The sequence below is a fragment of the Eumetopias jubatus genome, unplaced genomic scaffold (genome assembly GCF_037043125.1).
Source record: "Eumetopias jubatus isolate StellerSeaLion01/CBP00866 unplaced genomic scaffold, mEumJub1_p1.0 scaffold_17, whole genome shotgun sequence".
NCBI classification, from domain to species: domain Eukaryota; kingdom Metazoa; phylum Chordata; class Mammalia; order Carnivora; family Otariidae; genus Eumetopias; species Eumetopias jubatus.
The window spans coordinates 42872910-42895440 of record NW_028274823.1 but is presented as its reverse complement, the minus strand read 5'-3'; the positions used below and the strand labels follow the sequence as shown (position 1 = coordinate 42895440).

The following is a 22531-nucleotide window of genomic DNA, read 5'->3' as shown; positions in this document are numbered from 1 at the left end:
AACCTCCCCAGGCACCCTGCTGTGTCAGGCTTGGTGCCAGGCCCTGGGGGGAGGCCCCTGAATTCTGCCCATGGTCCTTGTTCAGGGTATGCAGCCTAGCGTACAGTGTGACAGATGCCAAACAGAGGCCTGTGTGGGGCACCAGGCACATGGGAACAGGCCCACATCAGACCTGTGGGAGGGGAGGATAGTGCTCCCAGAGTCCTCCTGAGGAGTGGGGAGAAGAGCAGATCATCAAAGTCCAGCAGGTGCTGGAGGTTCAGATGGAGGGCGGTGGCTGGGGAGGAGGGGCCCAGAGCTACAGTGCTGTAGGATGCTACAAGGCCTGTGTGAGAACCGAGTGAGAGGGTGGCCCTCTGAGATGGAGATGGAGGAAGGCTTCCAAGGACAGGAGTCTGGCCCAGGACACAGGAAGCCTGGGTCTGAGAGGCACTTTGAGGAATCCTCTGGCTGCAGAAGGCAGGGTGGGCTGGAGGAGAGGAGAGGACCCCCTGAAGGAGCCTCTGCATCTGGAAGGAGCCAGCAGTGCTCGCTGCAGGCACCAACAGAGCACCTCCATTCTTGCAGGGAGGTTTGGAAGCCCCCTCCCTGAGAGAGACATGGGACGCTTTGTAGGATGGTCCCTTTCCCCACAGAAGGGGGCTGAAGCTTTGAGGAGCCTCCTTCCCCTGCCATCCCACGTGGGTAAGGAAAGGGTGCTCCCTGGAGTGTGAACCTGAAGCTCCACGTGATGCACTGACGTACATCGTTGAATCTGCGTGACGTGCACAGGAGGTAGATTTTTAATTCCCATGTTACTGCAGAAGAAACTAAGCTCCAAGAGGTTAAGCGTCTTTTCTAAGATCATAGGTTTAGGAGAAATGGTGCAAGATTAAGGTCCCAGGACCACCCAACTGTGAGCTCACATCCTTCCCAGCCTGCCATGCATTTGCTCAGCATGTGGTTACATGGCATCATGGATGGTTTAAAAATAGGATCTAGGGTCAGGCACTGACCCCTTCTAAAATTGCACCTTGCATCCTGCATACACTCCCACTTTTCCTATCACCCTTTCCTTGAACATTTTTCTATTATCTTGTATGCTACACCAGTTTACTGATTTGTCTTATTTACTGTGTCTCTCCCATTACTGGAGCATAAGCTCCACGATGGATTTTTGGTTTTGTTCACTGCTGTATCCCCAGCAGGAAGAACAATGCAGGAATGTAGTAGATGTTCAACAGACATTTGTTGAATGAATGAATGAATGAATGAATGAGATGCCTGGTTCCAGTCTCACCCCTGACAAACCCTGAATCAGCTGCTCATAAGTGTTTTGACATCGATCAGATGGTGTGCACAGCTGTCCTCTTCTGGCTTATTGGATTGGTCCATATTTCTGTGAAATCACTTTGAAAGGCACAAGTGCACTATACTAAGAATTGAAATTTGGAATGGAAGGGGACTCTAGAGTTCTCCTGCATCCTCTCACTTTATAGCGATGAGCACTGAGGTCCACTGGTGATCAGACCTGCAAAGTGATGCAGGGCAAGTGGCGGTGAGGTCAAGGCCAGGACCCCTGAAATGTCAGCCTGGGCATCTTCCCTGACCTGCCCACACGCCTCTGAGACCATTGTCTGTAGCCACACGCAGAATTACTACTAGCAGTGACCCCATCATTTTCAAGCAAGAGAGACATTTTGAAAAATAATAAAGCTAACCAAATAAAAGTTATGAAGAAGTGTAATGGAACGTCTTACCCCAACTTTTTTATTTTAATAAAACTAATGGACATGCAAGTTGCTTGGCAGCCATTGAAATTGACAAACTCCAAGATGACTTACGGAAACGATGACTTACAGTTTATGAACGTGGCAGCTCCTACTTGTCACCAGGCTGGGTTCCCAAAGTCCCCTTGGGGGTCAAATCCTGCCTCATCCTTTCTTCTCTCCTGCCCTTCCAGAGTAGTCACTCTGAATCATGACTTTGCCCAATCTCTGTCTGCCACCTTCCATACTAGTTAAGAGTTGGCTGGTGATGTCACCACAAAACATCAATCACATCAGCAGGTGAGAATTTTCCTCTTTAAGTCTGGGGTAAGAATGATCACATTCCTTAAATTCTCTATATCTAATTAAATCTACTCTGAACCCCGATCCTGTGGTTCTGGTAAGATATGCAGTCTGTCATTTTCAAATTCCTCCCCTGTCTTTCAAATTCACAGAAAGTTCCCCCAATGTGCCCCGCCTATGAAGGTGGCCTCCCTGAGAGTCACTCAGTCTCCCCATGGGGCACTGGTGTCTTTGTCTCTGTCCTCCAATGTGTTCAGGCTCCTCCCCTCTTCCAGATCTTGGGCCTTGGTGCTTTGCTGGCCACGTTGTCATTAGAGATGTCACACAGAAACCACCGAGTCAATGAACAGAAAGGCTTGGCTAATTTCTTGGACTAGGCGAGGGAAAATCCCTTCTGGTGGCTGGGACAATGGCAATGTCTATCTTAATCTCCCAAGCAGCAGCCATTCAATTAAGATTTATAAGAGTCCCCAAAATGTGCTAATGAGGCTGAAATAAGACATTTTGAATTCAGGTCCATTTTAGTTCTCAATTATAACCAAAATCTGCTCCCCCCCTCCCCCGCCACCCACTTTTATCTGGAGAAGTAAAACCCTAACAAGGCCAGGATCCTGGATTTCAGCTTCTGGCCAGTTCCTAAATCTTACACTGTAAAGACAGGGCATCCTACTCAAATGACTCTATAATTAGATTAATGAACGTGAGTGAAGTCCACTGGGCTTAGGGACAGGGAGAAGAGGAGGGAGGGTGGGTCTGACACCTAGAATTCCTGTGTCCTGGGTGAGGGAAGTCTCTTTAGTGCCAGGCTGAATGCAGGCCTCAAGAGAGGCTAGAAATTCTCAATGGGGAAAAGCTGAGAGCTTTTCCCCTAAGGTCAGGAACACGGCAGGGATGTCCACTATCACCACTGCTATTCAACATAGTATAAAAAAAAAAAAAAGAAACTGTAAAAAAGAAAAAGGGAGAGAGAGAGGCTAGAAATCAGTACTGTATGTGAAATTAGTGATTCAGTTGGTTTTTAAAAGCTGATGGCCAGAATAGCATGGACTTAAAGAAGCACATTAGTGGTGATGGTGATGGGGAGGGGGAGGAGCGACCCGCTGGAGACCCCTGAATCTATTATGTATCCAGACTTGGAAGAGGCTGGGTGCTGGGCCCAACCCTGCTAACCTCACACAAACTGCCCTATTCTTCTGGGCACAAGAAGAGAACCTCCCACAGAGGGCTGAACCTCACCAGTTGTTCCAAGGTGAAGGGTGCATCCTCCTTTTCCTTGAAAGGTGCTGGCGCCCCCTGGAGGCAGCGGGCCTCCCCTGCAGGCCACTTCTCTTGAGAGAAGGTTTTATATACCCTGGTTAATTGCATAATTTTGTTTTTGTTTTTGTTTTTGTAGTAGAAGTCATGAGACAGGACTAAAAATCATATAGTAAGAGATGAATCCCATAGGAAAAAATGTTTTATTTTTTAAAATAAATTATGCTCCCCAGGGTAGCATTTTGATTTGCGCCACTTCCTAGGAGAGAATTTCCAGAAACCTATTTTGAATGGGGGCTGGGGAGGCAGTACATTCTGGGAGGAGGGTTGGGGTTCCTTAAATTTAACATTTTCTTCCCTGGCTGTCTTGTGTTTTCCTGGGGCAGGAGACAGGAAGTCAGTGGCCTCTGATACCCTTGCTATTCTAAGCCGCTTGCATTAGCAAGCTATTTTCACTGACAGCTACCCTCACCAGCAAGGAGGCAAGGAGGTCCTCAGGTCAGATGGCCGCTAATCCTATAGGACCCAGGAGGTGTGAGACGGGTGCCCTCCAGTGGGAATCACCTTAGGCAGGCTTCTTTGCCCACAAGTGTGATTGGGGTTGCATCCTTTTATTCTGAGCCTTGTTCTCTCATTGCATTCAAGCTGTGTGGATAACCAAGGCCCTCACTGACAGGCAAACATGCAAACACGGCTGCGTGTTGGGCTGTGTGGGCAAGCAGGAGGGTGAGATGGAAGGAGAGCTGGGGTCTTCCCCTCTGATGCTCCATTGTGGTCCCTGGCTCCTGCTGGACCTTGGACTTTGGACAAGTCTCCAGCAAGGATCCTGATGGTGAAGGTCCAGGCTGTCTGTGGGCTGGGATTACCTTGGGAGATGGGGAGGACAGGCTGGCCCCAGCACCTCTCACTGCAGGTCAGTGGGTGCCTTGGGGGCAGTGGGCCTAAAGCAGGGGGAGACCTGAGAAGGTTGCATGGCAGAGCAGTGGCCCTGACTCCAGGCTGGGCCACAGAAATGGGGGTAGGACTCTGTGGTGGGGATTTAAGAACCAAGCCAGGACCCCAAAATAAGGGAGGGGGAATGGCAGGTGGGCCCAGAGCAGAGTGCAATTAACTCAGACAACTCATTATCCTGGTGATTGTGTGGACACAGTGGGGTGGGGGTAGAGAGGAGGGATTTGGGGTTAGCTCTCAGATCTCTGCCCTAATTTCAGGAGGGAGGTGTGGCTTTGCACAAGATGGGGCCTTGGGGACAGAAGCAGGCCTTGGCCAGGCAAGGTGAGAGAAGGTAGAGGTGATGAGCTCATACTGGGACATCAAGAGCTCAAGGGGTCTGTAGTCTATTGGAGCAGAGGCTCCTAGGCAGCTGTGGGTCACCTGGCTCTGCCACCGGAAGAGCGACCTGGTGGGATTTTGTTTTCCTTTTCCTCTTTCTCCAGTCTTCTGTCTCCAAGCAGGTAACAATGCAAGGAAACCACCTCAGAAACACTGACCCTTTCTCTTTGGTCTGAACAGGACCCTTTTGGTCTACTTCTCCCACTTCAGGCCCTCTTCCCAGGGCCTCTTCATGATGTGGTAGAAACAGCAGGGTCTTTGGAGCCAGACAGATATGGGTTCAAAGCTCACCTGTCCCCTAGCCCAGCTGTACCAGACAGTGCAGTTTGTTGTAAAAAAAAAAAAAAAAAAAAAAAGTCTGTGGTTGATGGAAGCAGAAGAGGATGACTTGAGAGGAGCCTGGCCTGCACCCAACGTTGGATAGGCAGGCTGAGGGCTCAGGGTGGACAGTGGGCAGGAAAAACGAGCTACTCAGCAGGACCTCAGCCATGGTCAGGCAGGGGGACCGGCTCCGGAGGACGTTGCTGCCACCCCTGCTGAGTGGGGTCATGACTCCACGGCCCTGCACACTAGGCATCTGACCACTGCTGCTGCCCAGCTCCCACTTGCTTAAACATTTAACTTGCTTAAACAGATGAAATATTCTGCACAGGAACCTCTGATTGGCCCAGGAAGGACATCGTGCCCATACCCTGGTGACCAGGGTGCTGGGAAAGTGAACTTCCGGTGTGTCCAGCTTGACGGCGGGGGAAACGGTGTCAGATGACATTGGCTGGACACTGGATTAGCTCATTTCATCTTCATAGCCCTGAAAGTGCTATTATGTCTCTCATTGTCCAGATGAGAAAACCAAGGCCCAGAGAGGTGAAGCAATTTGCCCAGGGTTGCGCAGCTGGGAAGTGGCTGGCCTGGCCTGGCCTTTCCCCCGGGACAGGTTCAAGATGGAACCTGGGCTCCCAAACACCTCACTGCTCTTAGTGGGTCTGTTTCCCACAGGTTCATATGGGGAGCGCTTCTCCGAACACTCAAAGGGGGTGCATATGTTGGGTGGCCTAAAGGAGGACACGTGTCCATTGTGCTACCTGTATGACCTCCTGTGAATTTGTGAGCTTAACTGAGTGTCAGCTGACTCCTGCGGAAATGGTAAGAATGGTTGTCCAGTGTTCGTCTCGGCAGTACATCCACACAAATCACAGTGATACAGAGATTATCATGGCCCCTGCACAAGGATGACACACAAATTCGTGATGTGTTCCATTAAAAAAAAAAATTGTTGTCCATGCACTGTGAGGCTCAGAAGAGAACTATGTATGTCATCCACCCTAAGAGCTGCCCCACCCCTTCCCCTATTTAAGACCCATGGAGATCTGTGCCGTCGGCTGACCCCCAGCACCTAGCCTGACACCTTAAACAAAATCAACTGTCAATAAATGTCAGTTGTGTAAATCAAGGAAATCCAAATGATATCAAAGGAAAACCCTTGGAAAAAAATAAGCAGTCACTAGTGATCCCTAAGGTATGGTTAGTGACTCAAGATATAATTTGTTTTATTTATTTCATTTTTGGAATAATGACTGCTGCATTTGAAAATTATGATCTATGCTTATTATAAGGATTTAAGAAAAAAAGAAAAGTATAAAGAGAAAAAAAGTTAAAATATGACCCCTGATTCTACCACCTAGAGGAACCATTGTTTGATTTAGGTGATCATCAGATAGCTGTGTGTGGGGAAGGGTGGGAAGGAAGAGGGAGGAGAGAGAACCTCTAGAATGTAAGCATGTAGGGGCGTCACACATCTGCCCCGATGTTAACAGGTCTAATGAAGAAAAGGGTGAGATCCCAGTATCTGTGCTACTGCTAACATTCGATCGTCCACTTAATCTTAGTTGAATTTAGCAGAAGGAAGAGGAACTGGAATGCTTTCTATCAGAGCTTTCCTATTTAGACAGGGTTGGTTCAAGGTTTTCCAGGTGGCGAAATCCCTAGATATTGCTGGTGACCCAGGGGTATGCTTAGTCTCCACAACTCTCTGGGACCTGGGGAGGGGGCTGGTGAAGTCAGGGTTGTGTAGTGAAGTCGGCCCGGTGCCCTGCGGGACGTCGCCTGTGGCAGCTCCAGGCCGGACTCCCCAGACATCAAGGCCAGATGGCACCAGGACTTCATCCTCACTCAGACATCTTGGGGCCCCGGGCCCAGAGAGCACTAACTGGGGGCTGTGGATGTCTCCACTATTCCAGCTTCATCCCCACCATGACTTTGGGCAGGGGCCTGGAAGTCTCTCACTTTAGGGTCCCTGGTGATTTCTAGCAGAGTAAGTTTGCGTGGCTCCCAGGGCCAGCCAGGGGCCTCATTCCTCCAAGTCACCCCCGAGCTCCTCATCTCCTCCTAGGGCTTGCTCAGTTCTGGAGGAGGTCTTGGCGTCTGCCAGCCTCTCACCCTATTAGGGTTGGGCTTGGTCGCCGGAGCCAGCACAGTGATAGGCTGCACTAAGCCAAGAGGAGCAGGCACCCAGACCACCGTCCAGGGCCACTCTCCCCTCAAGTTGCAACCCTGTGTGTCCAAAGGCTGCACGGCACTAGAGCCCCCTTTTGGGTCCCTGACCGAAGCTGGAGAACAAGGCCAAGGGAGGAACATATGAAGGGAAGGCAGACTTGCCGTATAGAATTGGACTGGGAGGATTCCAAGTGAAACTGGACCTGTCTTCAAGGTCCAGAAGACCTAGAAGAAAACAGACTTGCTGCCAGTTACTCATGTGTGTTTCTTGGGCACCAGGTGCTGTGCTAAGTGGCGGGCAGTAGGAGACCAGGGTGAGTAGGATGGCTGTTGCTCCCGAGAAGCATGATGGGAACAGGAACCATCCCAGGGCAGGAGAGAGAGGTGCTTTAATGGGGAAGATGCAGATGCAGGGAGGGCAGAGCGGGGACAGTGTGCTGGGGAATTGCAGTGCCTGGCCTCTGGGCCTGCGCTGTCCCACATGGGATCCACCAGCTGCGGGCAGCCACGAGCATGGGATGTGTGTGTGAGAAAGGGGATGCACTGTAAGTGCAGACTACATACCAGATTTCAAAGGCTCCCTGCAAAAACATCTCATTCATAATAATTTTTATACTGCTGAAATGATACTACTGTGGATATAGTTGGTTAACTAAATTACACTGTGAAAATAAATATTACCTGTTTCTTTTTACTACTAGAAGATGTCGAGTGGCGCATATGCTGGTATCTGCGGCTCACATCATAACTCTATTGGATAGAGCTGCTCTTGGACCAGGGGTCGGCAATTAAGAAGCATGGGTGGGGGTGCCTCTGGACTTCACCTCCCCAAAAACCTACTATGGATGGGCTTGCCTCTGAGGGGTGAGCTTCCTGTCCCTAGATGTTCAAACAGAGATGTTGGCTGTGGTGAAGAGACCATTGGATGAACTCCAAGGGTACCACCAACTCTAACTCTACCGGAGCTCAGCAAGCCCCTTTGCTGCCCCTTGGGGCCTCAGGCAGGACCACGTGCTGGAGTGCCCTTTGTATGTGGCCTGGAGGTCCCGCCCATCCCGGGGCTCCTTCTCGCCCTCAGCAGAGTGTGCTGGAGCATCTCTTTGGCTCTGGAGAGGGCTGCCTCAGCAGGGACAGCCACATGGGGCATCACACCCACCCCTTCCCAGGAGCTGCCATCAGCAGCCCCCACTGAACGGGCCGTGGGGATGGTGATGTAGAGATGGGTGCCATCTACGTGATAGGTTTGCGGTGGCTGGCAGCCCCCACTGGTCACCTCCCCAATGACCAGTGCCCGGCCCAGCCTCTTCATGATGTAGGTAAATTCCTCCGCGGCACCGGCTGTCAGGGCGCTGGTCAGAATGGCCACATTTTTCTTGGAGCCATAGCGTTCACCTGGAAAATAGAAGGTCCTTCAAGATGGCAAGTCCAGCCCCCACCCGGGGACACCTGCCTTTTCCATACTGTCTGGCCCCACAAAGAGGAAGGCCTGGACTTTAGTTCTGTGGCCTTGTGTCCACATGCGAGTCACTCCTTCCTGAACCCCAGTTCTGCATCTGTAAAATGGAGATAAGAATGTGCGCCCGGAAAAAGGATGCTCTTCCTCTTCGTGAATAATGAGAATGCCTAAACTGACCAGTCTCACTTTTCACTTTGGACCCCGGAAAGAGTCAAACGTGTGGCTTCACAGCAACAACCCTCTAGGACAGCAATGTCTGATAGAAATGCAACAGAATGTGAGCCTCAGGTGTCACTGTAAGCTTTCTAGGAGTCACGTTAAACAAGTAAAAAGAAACAGATGAAATGAATCCTAATAATGTTTTATTTAACTCAATATAGCTGAAAAATGTAATCAATAAAAATTATTGAGCAATTTTACATCCTTATCTTTCCATAAAAAAGCCTTCCAAATCTGGTGTGCACTTTATACACTTTTTACATCTCAGTTCATATGAGCCCCATTTCAATGCTTGGTGGCCACGTGTGGCGTGCAGCTCCCGGGTTAGACACCACAATTCTAGGACCCCATGATCTGCAGATTTGAGTCTATTTGTTCCTCTTGGTTTTGAATGTCTATTTGAATTTACAATTCACCTGGTTCTAATTTTTATTTACATTTTACAATATTTTTGCATGTATGTCTTGAAGCTCCCCTCAAATCCTCGTGTGATAAGGAAGTGTAAAAAGTGTGAATTGTGGGGTGATTTTCTGGTCATATGCACCCCCCCACCATTGGTCCCCCAGCCCCTCGTCAGATGGGAGTGTAGTTTCATTGGTTTGTTGTGCTGAGCAAGGGAGTTGGAGTGAGCCTGTCACCCACAATGGGGCCGTGAGAGCCCTGGGCCTGCATTTGCTCCTCAGGCCACTGCTCTGGGTCCAGAGCCACAAACTTTCTTCAAGCAAGTATGCTGAGCTGCTGCTGGGAGCTCAGGCAGGATGGGCGCCAGACATCCTGTGTGGTTTGGCGATGGGCAGGGGGATCCTTCTAGTTTTGCATTTGTCTTGTAGGCTGATGGTTGTAGTGGTGAGAATGGAGGGCATTTTGGTTTTAGACAAACCAGTGTTCAAATTCTGACTCTTTCACTTGCTAGTTGGGTGATGTTAGATAAGATACTCAACCTAGTTAAGACTCATTTTTCTCCTCTAGAAATTAAGTATAATGGGGCGCCTGGGTAGCTCAGTTGGTTAAGCAACTGCCTTCGGCTCAGGTCATGATCCTGGAGTCCCGGGATCAAGTCCTGCATTGGGCTCCCTGATCAGCAGGGAGTCTGCTTCTCCCTCTGACCCTCCCCTCTCTCATGCTCTCTCTCTCTCTCTCATTCTCTCTCTCAAATAAATAAAGTCTTAAAAAAAGAAATTAAGTATAATGGTAGCATTTTGCAGGGATTAAGGATCATCTGTAAAAGCGCACAGCATAGGGCAGGGTCTTTACATTCCCATTTACTATTATTTTTCCCAGAACCCAAGCTATCTTTCCTTTCCCTGATTTTCCAGAAGCTTCTAGAATGAGAACAGGAAAGGGAAGGCTTCTGCACATACCTGCAAGCCGGGAGTGGGTCCAGAGCTCACTGACAGAGTCATTGGGCCGGCTGTAGATTTTGTCCAGCAGAATTGGAGGGCCTTCATCGAAGAAGTAGGAGCACAAGGCAGAGATGGAGGAGGTGGGGCCGCCGATGTTGAACCTGAGGGAAGGGAAGTGGGAGCCACTGGGGAGGAGTTCACAGGGAGGCCCTCTGTTCCCCTCTGGGAACCTGGGACATTTGTCCTGAGGAGGACACTAATTCCAGGCAGCCTCAGTGCCTCATCCTAGTGCCCCATCTTCCTCCTGCAGAATTCCTTATTTGGCATTTCCCAGCATACAAGTCTCTTGAGAACAAGAGACTTTATGGTCAAATTTGTGTAGAAAATATTGAATGCCATACCTGCCCCTTCTGATCACATATTAATACATTATGTGATACGTATTGTATAAATTACATTAAAGGCTCTGACAAGTCCTGCAGTCATGAAATTGTTGATAAATTTTCCCAACTTACTGACCATGGACTGCTCTCCCGCACCCCTACTGCCTGATAGTTCACTGCCTTCCCCAGCTGCATTCTCCATGATCCCATAAAACCCACTGGACATTTTTGTTGGTGTGTCCTCATGGGGAACTTAGTGTAGCAGAGTGCTCAGAATTGTGGAACTACATTGGGTGGGGGGGTGGGGGAGACACGGGAGGAGTGGAGAGCCTGTGCCTGTCCTAGGACAGGCACAGGGTAAACTACTTGGGCCCCTGTCTCCTTATCTGTGAACAAGAAGTGTGGGCTGGTGATATGTGAGGTGTCTCTTCTGGTTGATGGTCTAGGATGGCCCAACGGGGTTTAGGGCTTGTGACCTCGGCGTCTGAACCTCCCCCAGCCTCTGGTTGGAAGGGTCTTTAAGCAAAGCACACCTATAGGCTGGGCCAATTCCTCTTACAAATGTGGCTACATGGTTAAGTAGAAAGGGGCTTAGCATGAGCATCATCTGCACTGTTCAATAAGTGTTTGAAGGATAAAATCTTCAGGGGTATGACAGGAGCCCTCAAGCACAAGTTCTGGCAACACACACACACACACACACACACACACACACACACCCCTGGGAGATGTTTCCTCTTCCAGGGAGAACAAGCCTCTGAGATCCAGACCGCCCCCCCTAGTGAGGACCAAGAACTATGGCTGAGCTGCAGGTCATGACTTGGCCAATTCTGGCAGCCTCTCTCCTGCAGCTGGGGGGTTGGGGTTTCGCCTCCGGGGGGGGCAGCCTGCCCCTCTCTGTGCCCACGCAGGGTGCCCAGAGCAGTCAGGGGTTCCTGGGCCTGGTCGCTGCAGGCGGGGAAGTTGCTCTTCCACCCTTCTCCAGGAGGGAGGTCTCTAGCTGAAAGCATCCCACCAACAGTCCTTTTGTGAGGCAAAGAATTCTTTTTGCAACAATAGTGGCTAATTTGCAAATTCTCTCTGGAACTCTGGCTTTCTTTCTTTTTTTTCTTTTCTTTTCTTTTCTTTTCTTTTCTTTTCTTTTCTTTTCTTTTCTTTTCTTTCTTTTCTTTTCTTTCTTTCTTTCTTTCTTTCTTTCTTTCTTTCTTTCTTTCTTTCTTTCTTTCTTTCTTTCTTTCTTTCTTTCTTTCTTTCTTTCTCTTTCTCTTTCTTTCTTTTTTGAAAATTTTATTTAAATTCAATTAGCCAGCCAACATATGGGCCTCTGGCTTTCTAATTCTTATGGCCCGAGTGGTCATGGGCTGATTTTGTATAACGTGAGATTGATTGATGGTCAGAATCACCTGGGATGATGCCCTTCAAGTACACAGATGACAAGGCCTCACCCCTGGAGCTCTGGATTCAGTAGGGTGCCCTGGAATCTGTTCTTAATGTCTCCCTTTCCCCTTCTCTCTCCACTGAATCCTATGACCAGGCAAGTTTGGGAGCCAAGGAGTAGCCCAGTGATTCTCAGCCTGGAATAAACACTGGGGTCATCTTATGAGCTTAAAAAGACCACCAGTGCTGGGGCTCCCTGCAGCCGATCAAGCCAGAACCCCCAGGGCCAGAGACCTCTGCCCGCCCCTCCCCTCCTCCCCTGACCACTGACCTCATGTCGATAATCATGGCGTCCGTGTGCACGATCTTCTTCCAGACATGCTCCACCAGCAGCTCTGACACCTGGGTGAGCAGCTCACAGTCCCCAAACATGTCAAACCTCAGGTAGCCAAGGTTGTCCTCAAACACATTAGTATGAAAGGAGAACTTGATCAGGTCCTCAAAGACTTCAGGGGAAGGGATCTGAAAGATGGGGGAGGGGTCCAGCTCAGTGTCAGCAAAGGAGCAGATTAGCAGATTTTACAGCTCAGGAAAGTGGTCACCGTAGTTCTCCTTTACACATGAACAATACTGAGGGATGGAAGGGGACTAACTTTCCTGAAGGAGGTAGTAGGTGCCAGGACCTTTTCCAGTGGAGCATCTAGGAGGTTATGTGGGTGGTGGGCCTGGGATGTGGACCCAAGGTTGGCAAGATGTGGTTGGCAGACTCCTTACAGAGAACACTCATGTGTGCCAAACCCACACCATGGGCCATGGGGTCCAGAGCTGCAAGGCCCTGGTGTGGTCTCCACTCTGATTCCTCCCCTCCCCTCCCCCACATCACCAGACACTTCCTGATGTCTCTGCGTTCGTCTTCCTTTCCTTCCCTGGGGCACAGAGGGAAGACATTAGCTAGCTACTGGGCCTCTAAGTCTTCAGTAGGGGTTTGGCCCTGTGCTGAGCACATTGCAGCCCTTACCGTCACCCTCAGGGCACCCTGTAGCATCCCCCTCCTTTCAGTGAGGAAACTGAAGCACAGAGTGATTCAGTAACTTGCTCACGGTCACACAGTCAGTAAGTGCTGGAGCCAGAAGCTGAATCCACATGTGACTCCAAATTCATGAACCCTGGCTACCCTAGAAAGGAGTGAGTCTTCAGTTTGGAATCTGGTGGCCCTGTGAGCCTAGTGCAGTGCTGGCACATATGAGGCTCCCCCAACATGCCTTGTGCCTCCTCTTCTCTCTTCAAGACTGCTAGAAGGACACGGGCTCTGTGGGCTGGAATGAGAACAAGCTGCGCGCAGGGAGTTAACTGGGACGCCCGGCCTCCAGGGCCTGCCCTGCCCTCAGTCACAAGCTCTTTGGCCATTGGCCACTCTCCTCTACACCCCTCTGGGCTTCCATTTATTTTTTTGTAAAACGGGGATGGCAATTCTGCAGTAGATGCTTCTCGTGCCCTTAGCCCTCCTCTGACTCTGGCTGCCATGGACCTTGGCTGCCAGGGCCTGCCTCCAGCACACCCCATGTCTTTCCACCCGCTCCTTTAGGACCTTCTCCAAGCTGCCTCAGAGTCTGAGAGAGTTCATGTCCACAGGGGGACCTTCAGCCAATGAAGGACAGGAGCTGCCGGGTCCCATCTGCAGATGGACAGCTCTGGGAGGCATTCCCCTCACTTGTTAGGGTCCCATTGGAATCTTCAGAAGCAACAGCCTCAATAATGCACCCACCTGTCCCCACCTGTCCACTTCCCTCCTTCCCTCGTTCCCACTCTCTCTGCTCCTGCACTCCTGCTTCAGAGATTGCCTCCCCCATGAACTGCCTGCATCCAAGACCTGCTTTCCAGGGAACCGGAGACAAATGCTGCCCTGCCTACTCAAGACTACGCAGTGAAATAATGGATGATAAACCACGTGGAGAGATGTTGTAAATGCTGCATTTTGATGAGGCTCCTAGCTGATGGGAGTGCTTGGTGAACCCTTGGCTTTATCAGGGCCACGGGTCTGGAGAACTTTCTCCTCAACCACCCAGCAGCAGAACTCTTAAACCTTGATTTACCTTTTCAGTGTTTCCCCAAACATCACTGCTGGCTTCAAATAAACTGACCACAGTCGCCTTGCTCAGAATTTCCCATCCAACTGGCCCTCGGTTCAGAGCACACCCACTGAGTGAGCGCCTTCCGGACGCAGTGGAAGTACAATGACATGCATGGTGGGAGGGGAGGAGAAGGCAGGGGGGCCTCACCCCTGCCGTGGTCCTCTGGGCTGTGCGCGGCACCCCTGACCACACCCCAGCCCGTGTCCAGGCTCCATGCTTTAGCTCTGAGGCAACTGTGAGGTTGAGACCTCTGCCTGCTTCTCTCTTCCCACCCCCTCAACTCATTCACACAAACTGCAGCGCCCCCCCTCCAGGCGGGCAGGTGGTGAGAATGAACACAAACCCCATGTTGCCAGAGGAGGAAACCATCGTGACTTCTTGTGACCTGACCTTTTCTTCACCACTGACTACAAGAAGCGCTGCAAACATTTGCCTTCCGCCCCACCAAGAGTGAAACTCCTTCTCTACCAGGGCTTTTCAAACTGAGTTCCTGTGGGTACCACTATTCTACAGAGGTGCTCAGGGGCCCCAAGGACATGAGAAGGGGAAGGGATGACAGGAGGAGAGGAAGGAAAAGATGTGACTGGTGAGAACTTGAACACAGAAACAAGTCTGGAGGCCATTGTCTTACACCATGCACTGAGCCCTGGGTGTGCAGGCAAGTGGTCGGCTCATTCCTGGGGCTGCCTTAGGCTAAGATCCCTTATATCTCACCTGCATGGGCACAATCCCGGGAATGCGGTCCTTGGCATCCTCAGGGATATGGGCTGTCTTCAGGTGTGGGTCTCCGGACAGCATCTGCAGATCAGCCCCCAGCATCTCAGCCAGGGCCCCTTCGGAGGTCACCCTGGAATAGCGGCTCTGCAGACCGCTCAGCTTGACAGCCATCTTGGCCCCCAGTTCTGGAGAGGCATAGTTATCTGCTACCAGTTTCCCGGTTGTCTGTAGCACGGTGGACACCTTGGCACGCAGGGCCACTATGTCCCGGGCTGTGGAGAGGGCCTCACTCATGGGCACGGCGATGTCCGGCTCCACCCCAGCCAGGTCCCAGGCCTCGCCTGTGCTGGCACTCAGGGCCATCTGCGTGGGCATGGAGGCATATAAGGGGCTGCTGCCCACCTGGTAGATGCCCACAGAGAGGGCCCCTCCAGCTGTGGGCTCCCCAATGACTGTGGCCCGCTGCAGGTCCTGCATGGTGTGGGCAAAAGCCTCGGCTGCCGACCCACTGATGTGGCTCATCAGGATGTAGAGGTCCTTGTGGGGGCCATAGCGCTGACCGGCCACCTGTGGCAGGGTCCACACCTCCGTGACCCTCGAGGTGGCCCTGTCAAAGACAGAGTAGAGGTGCTGGCGGGGCTCTGCCTCAAAGAAGTAGGAGCAGAGCAGCGGCACAGCAGTGGAGTAGCTCCCAGGGTTGTACCTCAGGTCGACAACCAGTGCGGCTGTGTCCACCAGCCCCTGCCAGACCAGCTGCACCAACTGTGGCCCGATGGCCTTCACTGTCTCCAGCTCAGCCATGGCGTCAAAGCGCAGGTAACCCAGTCGGCCAGGCAGCACCTCTGTTTTAAAAAGGGCTTCAATGAGGTAGGAGACCTCCTCTGGGGAGGGGACAGCGGGGGGTGGTGGGGGCACCTCCTCAGCCACCATCTCACCAGGGCTGTGGAACACCAGCAGACGGTGGTCCCCAGACATCTCCTGCAGGTCGGCCGTGAGCTGGGAGGCCAGTGACTCCAGGTCTACAGCCGTGCGGTAGGCCCCCTGGGCCAGCTTGGCTCTCAGCAGGGCACTGGTCTGCCCGACGACCTCTGGCTGTGCGTAGTGTGCCTCCACCAGGTGCCCTGTACCCTCCACCAAGGCCTCCAGGCTGCGGTGGAACTCCAGCACCTCTTGGGCCCTGTCTAGGGCCTCCTCGGCCAGCACGATGGCATCGGGCACCACGCCACCCCCCAGCCAGCACTCGCCATGGTTGTCAATGAAGGTGAGCACAGGCACCGTGAGCACCAGGTCCCCCTCGGGCATCTCGAGCAGAGGCACCGTGCGGGTGTGCAGCAGGCTGCCCGCGGTGATCTCGCCCACCAGCGTGGCCCAGCCCAGTGACTGCATGAGGAAGGCCAGCTCCTCGGCGGCGGTGGCGGTGCGGTGGCTGGTGAGCAGGTATACCCCGCGCTGGGTGGGGTAGCGTTGGCCCAGCAGCTCCATGCGGCTGAAGTGTTCCTGTGTGACATTGGTACGGCGGTCATAGGTGGTGAAGAGGCGCACGGAGCCAGCGTCCGGACCCTGGAAGTAAGAGAGTAGCAGGGGCACAGCAGAGGATGGCCCCCCAGGGTTCTGGCGCAGGTCCATGATGAGGTGCTCTGTGTCCCGCAGGGGCTCCCACACCTGGCGCACGATGTATGGGCTCAGCACCTCCAGCACGGAGGCGTCGGCAAAGCTGTCAAAGCGGAGGTAGCCCACGTTGCCCGGCAGCACGGACACCTGGAACATAGAGTCCACCAGGGCCCGCCGGACAGCCTCATCCTCGGCCACTGTGGGGATCACCTCCGGAGGGTCATCGTCTCCAACCTCAGGCCCAGAAAGGGTTTCCTTGGGCCTGACGGCCCGCACCAGGAGCCTGGGGTCCTCAGACGCAGTCTGTAGACCAGCGTTGAGCTTCGTGACCAGGTCCTCCTCAGAGACCACCGTAGAGAAGTCCATGTTGGCCAGGTGGTGCAGCAGGGTGGGCACGCGGTCCACCAGCGTGTAGTAGGCCTGCAGTGCCTCCTGCAGGCGCTGCACAACTCCTGGCAGGGCCCGGCGCAGAGTGAGGATGGCCAGGGCTTTCTCGAGCGCCTGCTCTGCTGGTGTCCCCACACAGGGCAGCACTCCACTGCCCTCCCATGTCTGGCTGCCCCCTCCCAGGGGCCCTAGGGACCTGGACACGGGCACAGTGAGGAAGAAGTCGGACTGGCCTATCCGCAGCTTCTGGAGGTCCAGGGCACCCCCCACAGTCCGCTCACCCACCACGATGGCCCTGCGCATCTGTTTGAGGATGTAAGTGATGTCCTCAGCCACGCCCCCCGTGTGGCCGCTGGTGAGGACCACCACATCCTTGTCGGCACTGTACCTTTCTCCTAGGACCTGGGGCAGGGTCCAGATCTCAGTGGTTGTATTGGAGGGGCGGTTGTAGATGGTATCTACGTGCAGGACCGTGTTCCCTGGGTGTAGGTAGGAGATGACGTAGGGGATGCCGGAAATGTGGCCCCCAGTGCAGTGCCGGAGGTCTAGCACCAAGGCAGAGGTGCCCATGAGCTTCCTCCAGACGCTGGCCACCAGGAAGCCCCCCAGCTTGCTCACCACCTCCTGGCCTGGGATGTCGTCCATACGCAGGTAGCCCACATTGCCCTCCAGAACCTCATGGCGGATGCCCTTCTGCAACCGGGCAAGCTGTTCCTCTTGTGTGAGGTTGGTGAGTGCTGGGGCTTGCCGGGGAGCCTCAAGAGTGCTGGGCTCATATGAGATGACCAGGCGAGGGTCGTTCAAGGAGCTCTGCACCCCGGTGGTCAGCACATGGGCCAGAGTCTGAGGGTCTGAGATGGCGAGGATCTCACGACTCTTGATGGCCTGCTCGATGGCTTCCTGCATCCCCATCAGGTTCTCTGGGAAGCAGTAGTTATCCAGAAGGACCTTGGCCATGTCTAGCACCAGGCTTGGCTGGAACAAGTGCGTGGGGCCAACCAGGCCACAGAGCAACGTGGACAAGATCAGGGCCCATTCTCTCGTCATGAGGATCCAGCAGGAGAGCTGGCTCTTGCACAAAAGCTCCCTTGACTGTGTGTCAGGCACTGCCCTGTGTGGTGGCTGCCTTCCTCCCTCGTCCTTCTCAGCGGGCGGACAGAAGGTCTGGGGCTAAACTGGGGAGTTGGGGTGTGGCTTCTAGCTCCAGTAAGCCTTTAATCCTGTCTAATTCAAGCACATCAGCCCTGGGGACTGGGGAGCAGGGGCCGAAGTGGTTTGACCCAGAAGGTATGTTGGATCTCGTCTTGCTGTGCCACCTCTGTGTGTAGTAATCTGAATAACTACCGTTTATTTTGAGTTCCTGCCACATGCCAGGTACTGCGCCGCATGCTTCACAAGGTGACAGTTTTCACCAGAACCTAGCAAAATAAGAGCTATTAACCTGCGGTCAGTGGCGTTTCCCCACCACACCAAGTGACCCACAGTCTCTGGAATTAGGCAGAACTCATTGGAGGCCTGGCTCTGTGACTCTCTACTCTGTGGCCTTAGGGAAGTATCTTACTTATTGTGTCGGTTAAGTAAGAAACTATGCGTAAAGCATCTCATGGTTTCAGGCAAGGAGGGAGCATTCCATTACTGATAAGTTCTCCATGGTAGAAATGATCTCTGCCGTATAGCTGAAGAAATAGAGCTCAGTATCTCACTGCAGCCCATCATTGAGAGGCAAGGGGTCATTGAAAAGAAGTCTTGGGGGTTGGGGCTGCAGTCAGCTCTGACAGTGCAGAGGCTGAGGCTGAGGCTGCTATCCACTTCAGGGCTGGAAGTTGATTTTTATGTCTTGCTAATGCATCCAGGGAATTGGAGAGGGCCCCCCTCCAACATCTTCCAAACAGTAAGAATACAATGTCTGGACCTCAGTGCGGTATGTGGTGAGTGGGCGCCGTGTCCGCCTTCCAGACACCACGGGATCCGTGATTCCAGGTCAGATGAGGTTGTCTCTGCGACTTAACAAGTGTCCATGCTCCTGGCTAAAGAAGGCCCCTGCTGGTTGAGGGCTTGGGCCGTGGCCCGATGTTTGCAGGGAGAACCCAGTTGTAGAACTTGAGTCTCTGGGGTCCCAGACCTCACAGGCATCCAGATCATTCCCCCGCCTTCACAGAGCACACCGACCTGTCTCAGGTGAACGCTCCTTCATGCTTGCAGCTGACCTGCCACAGATCTCCAAGGAGCCTAGAGTCCAGAACCCCTGCTTTGTCTCTGTATCTCTCTGGGGGTGGGCACTTCCCATATTTAACAGACAACCATGGCTCAGAGTGCGCACAGCCAGGGAGAGCACTGGGAGAGCGGCCTGCCTCCCCTCTCCTCACTTGGCCCTGTTCGCATCACACACACCCCTTGGGTCATGCAAGCAGTAGGCAGGTGCACACGTGTGCCTCAGCAGGCAGCTGCAGGAGCTGTTCCCGGGGACAGGGGGCCTTTCTCGGCACCCTCGAGAACCACAATCCGCTCTCTGGAAATCATTATCTGAGGATGTTTACCAAGGGGTTTATGAAGGCCGAAGAGGTCAATTAGCTAAAACAAACATATTTTTAGCTCATTAGGATTTGTTTAATGCCCAAGTGACATATGGTCACATCACTCCACTGTTTGCAGCCAATGAGGTGAGCCCGATTTATTATAACAATAAGGCCTCCTTAGTCCCCACTGGTAAGACTGGGCCTTCCACCCTACCTCTACTTGGGGAATCACATGTCAGAGTTATGTCCTCCTGGGCCTCCGAGGGCACTTCTCCATCCTTGCTTGAGCTCAGGCAAAGCCTCCAGACCCGGAAGGGCAGAGGATAATGACGACCAGGGAAAAGTCCTTCTCTGGGGAAAGAGCTTCTCCTGGACTCTTTTTTTTTTTTTTTTTTAAGATTTATTTATTTATTTATTTGAGAGAGAGAGAGAGAGAGAGAGAGAGACAGTGAGAGAGGGAACACAAGCAGGGGGAGTGGGAGAGGGAGGAGCAGGCTTCTTGCCAAGCAGGGAGCCCGATGCGGGGCTCGATCCCAGGACCCTGGGATCATGACCTGAGCCGAAGGCAGACGCTTAACGACTGAGCCACCCAGGCGCCCCATCTCCTGGACTCTTCTTAAAATGCAGTTACAGGATGGGATGCCTGGAGCCATCGTTGGGCCCCGATTTGTGGGGATGGATGGCCCAGAGCCTCACAGAAGATGTGGAAAACAGAATGTGGGTCCATTGCGAGTCACCAGGCAGGCAGTTAGTGTCTACAAGGAGACATAATGTGTCCTCCTGTGGGTGTGGCCAGAGGCCAGTGGGAGAAAATTCTGTCCCCAGAGATCATCTTTCCCTCAATGTTCTTTACGGACATTTTCAAGCAGTACAGTAAATATTCATGTCCTTAGATTTTAACATTGACATTTTCTTACCCTTTCTTTATCTCACCTCTGTCTCTCTGACTCTTTCTTTAAACCTTACACCAGCATGTTTTTTGGATGCATTTCAAAGCAAGTTGAATCCTGTCTTTATTTTATTTTAATCCTTTTTCTTTTTACTTTTTACTTTTTTAAAAATAGGAGTAAAACATACTTATTTTTTCAAGTTAAATAATTCGTAAATGTGTGAACAATCTTTTTCCAAAGCCATTCCAATCCAGCCAATAATAATGTGTATTATACATACATAAATAATGTTTAATGTGTGGCTGTCCTCACTTTTCTCTGGGTTCATACACGAACGCACATATGTAGGACATGTATTGTCTATTCATCTATGGATGCCCATTCATCCTTCCATCCATCTATTATCATCATTTATGTACACATAGGGTCCATACTGTGTATACATGGTAATTTGCCTTTTATTTTACTTACTTAAACATATAGCAGAAACAATCCTCACTGTTGAAGCATATACATAAAGTTCATCCTTGTAATGGCTGCATTGTAGTCCTTGATAATTTAATGATCTGTTCTCCTAGTGAGATATATTTTAAGTTGTTTTTGTTTTTGTTTCTATAAACAATATCATTAATAAATGTTCTTGAACACATGATCTAAAGGACTAGTGCTTCTTGTTTCTGTAAATTCCTAAAACTGGACTCAGTTTTACCATATTTTCAGTAACTTTTAAATTATCTAATAAATGTGTATTTTTTCTGTTTTTTTTTAAACAACTAAATTGATGTATAACTGACATACATTGAATTGACCATATTTGAAGTGTACAATCTGGTTGGTTTTGACACATGTATTCGCCTATGGAAATATCATCCAGATCAAGATAATGTATATCACCCTCACCCTCAAATTTTTCTCATGCCTCATTGTTATCCAACCCCCGCTTCCATCTCCATCTCCAAGCAAACTCTGATCCGCCTTCTGTCACCACTGTGGATTTGTTCTCATTTTCCAGAATTTTAAATGGAATTATACCATGTGTACTGGTTTTTTTTCTTCCTGTCTTCCTTTATTCAGCACAATGATTTTGAGACACACCTATGCTGTTGAGTGCACTGTTTATTTATTTCATAGCTGAGTAGTACTCCACGGCGTAGATCTACCACAGTCTACCATCCACTCACGGGTTGATGGACCTGCAGCTTGCTTTCATATATAATGGTTACAAATGCAGCCGCAGTGAATGTTTAAGTATAGGTCTCTGCATGGATATATGGTTTTATTTTCACTAGGACAGGAATGCATGTTTAGCATTTTAAGAAATAACCTGTTTTCCAAAATTTAAATTTATACCAGCAACATATGAGACTTCAATTCCTCCACACCAATGCCAACAATTGGTGTGTATGGTCAGACTTTAATCTTAGCCATTCTAATGGATATAGAGTGGCTTCTCATGATTTTAGTTGACATTTCTTTGATGACTAATGGTGTTGAGCATCTTTTAATATATTTGTTGGCTATTTGTATGTATTCCAAGATGAACTATCTGTTTAGACCTTTTGGGCATTCGTTGGGGCTGAGGGGGATGTCTAGGAGTGGAATTGCTGGGTCATGCGGTAATTCTGTTTAACTTTTTGAGGAATCGCCAAACTCTTTTCCCCTTGCAGTTGCACCATTTTGCATTCCTGCCAGCACGTATGATGGTTTTGATTTCTCCACATCCTCATCAACACTCGTTATCGTCTGGTTTTTTGATACTAGCCATCCTCATGAGTGTGAAGTAGCTTTGATTTGCATTTCCCTAGTGACTAGCAATGCCAACTATTTTTTTATGTGCTTATTGGCCATTTGCAGTCCTCCCTAGTGAACTATCTATTCAGGTTCTTTGCACCATTTTTAAATTAGGTCATTGGCCTCTTTATTATTGAGTTATAAGCATTTTTTGTATGTTCTAGGAAAAAGTCCCTTATCAGATACATGATTTGCAAATATTCCCTCCTATTCTGTGGGTTATCTTTTTTAACTCTTGGTTTCAGCTCAGGGCATGATCTCAGGGTCTTGAGATTGAGCCCCATGTCAGGCTCTGCACTGGGCATGGAACCTGCTTAAGAGGCTATCTCTCCTTCTCCCTAGGCCCCTTCCTGCCTCCCTGCTCACATGTGCTCTCTCTCTCTCTCTCTCTCTTTTTAAATTTTGTTGATGACCAGTTTACCTAATTTTTCTTTTCTTGCTCTTGATTTTGATGTCATACCTAAGAATCCTTTGCCAAACCCAAGGTCATGAAGACTTATCTTTATGTTTTCTTTAAGAGTTTTATAGTTTAACTCCTTTATTTAGGTCTTTGATCCATTCTGAGTTAATCTTTATATG

At 50.9% G+C, this 22531-nt stretch overlaps 1 protein-coding gene and 1 non-coding gene across 2 annotated transcripts; one reads left to right on the top strand and one right to left on the bottom strand.

Annotated features, from left to right (window-relative positions):
* Positions 1-5797: 5797 nt before the first annotated feature.
* On the top strand, positions 5798-5901 carry LOC114205519 (U6 spliceosomal RNA). Its single transcript, XR_003608411.1, has one exon. It is a non-coding gene; the product is annotated as a U6 spliceosomal RNA (small nuclear RNA).
* A 2226-nt stretch (positions 5902-8127) lies between these two features.
* RBP3 (retinol binding protein 3) lies at positions 8128-17802 on the bottom strand. The gene is made up of 4 exons (XM_028098670.2): positions 14755-17802; positions 12240-12430; positions 10167-10309; positions 8128-8522 (listed from the first exon to the last, which is right to left on the bottom strand). Exons 1-4 carry the CDS (start codon positions 17800-17802, stop codon positions 8128-8130), a joined length of 3777 nt encoding a protein of 1258 aa, XP_027954471.1.
* Positions 17803-22531: the final 4729 nt, after the last annotated feature.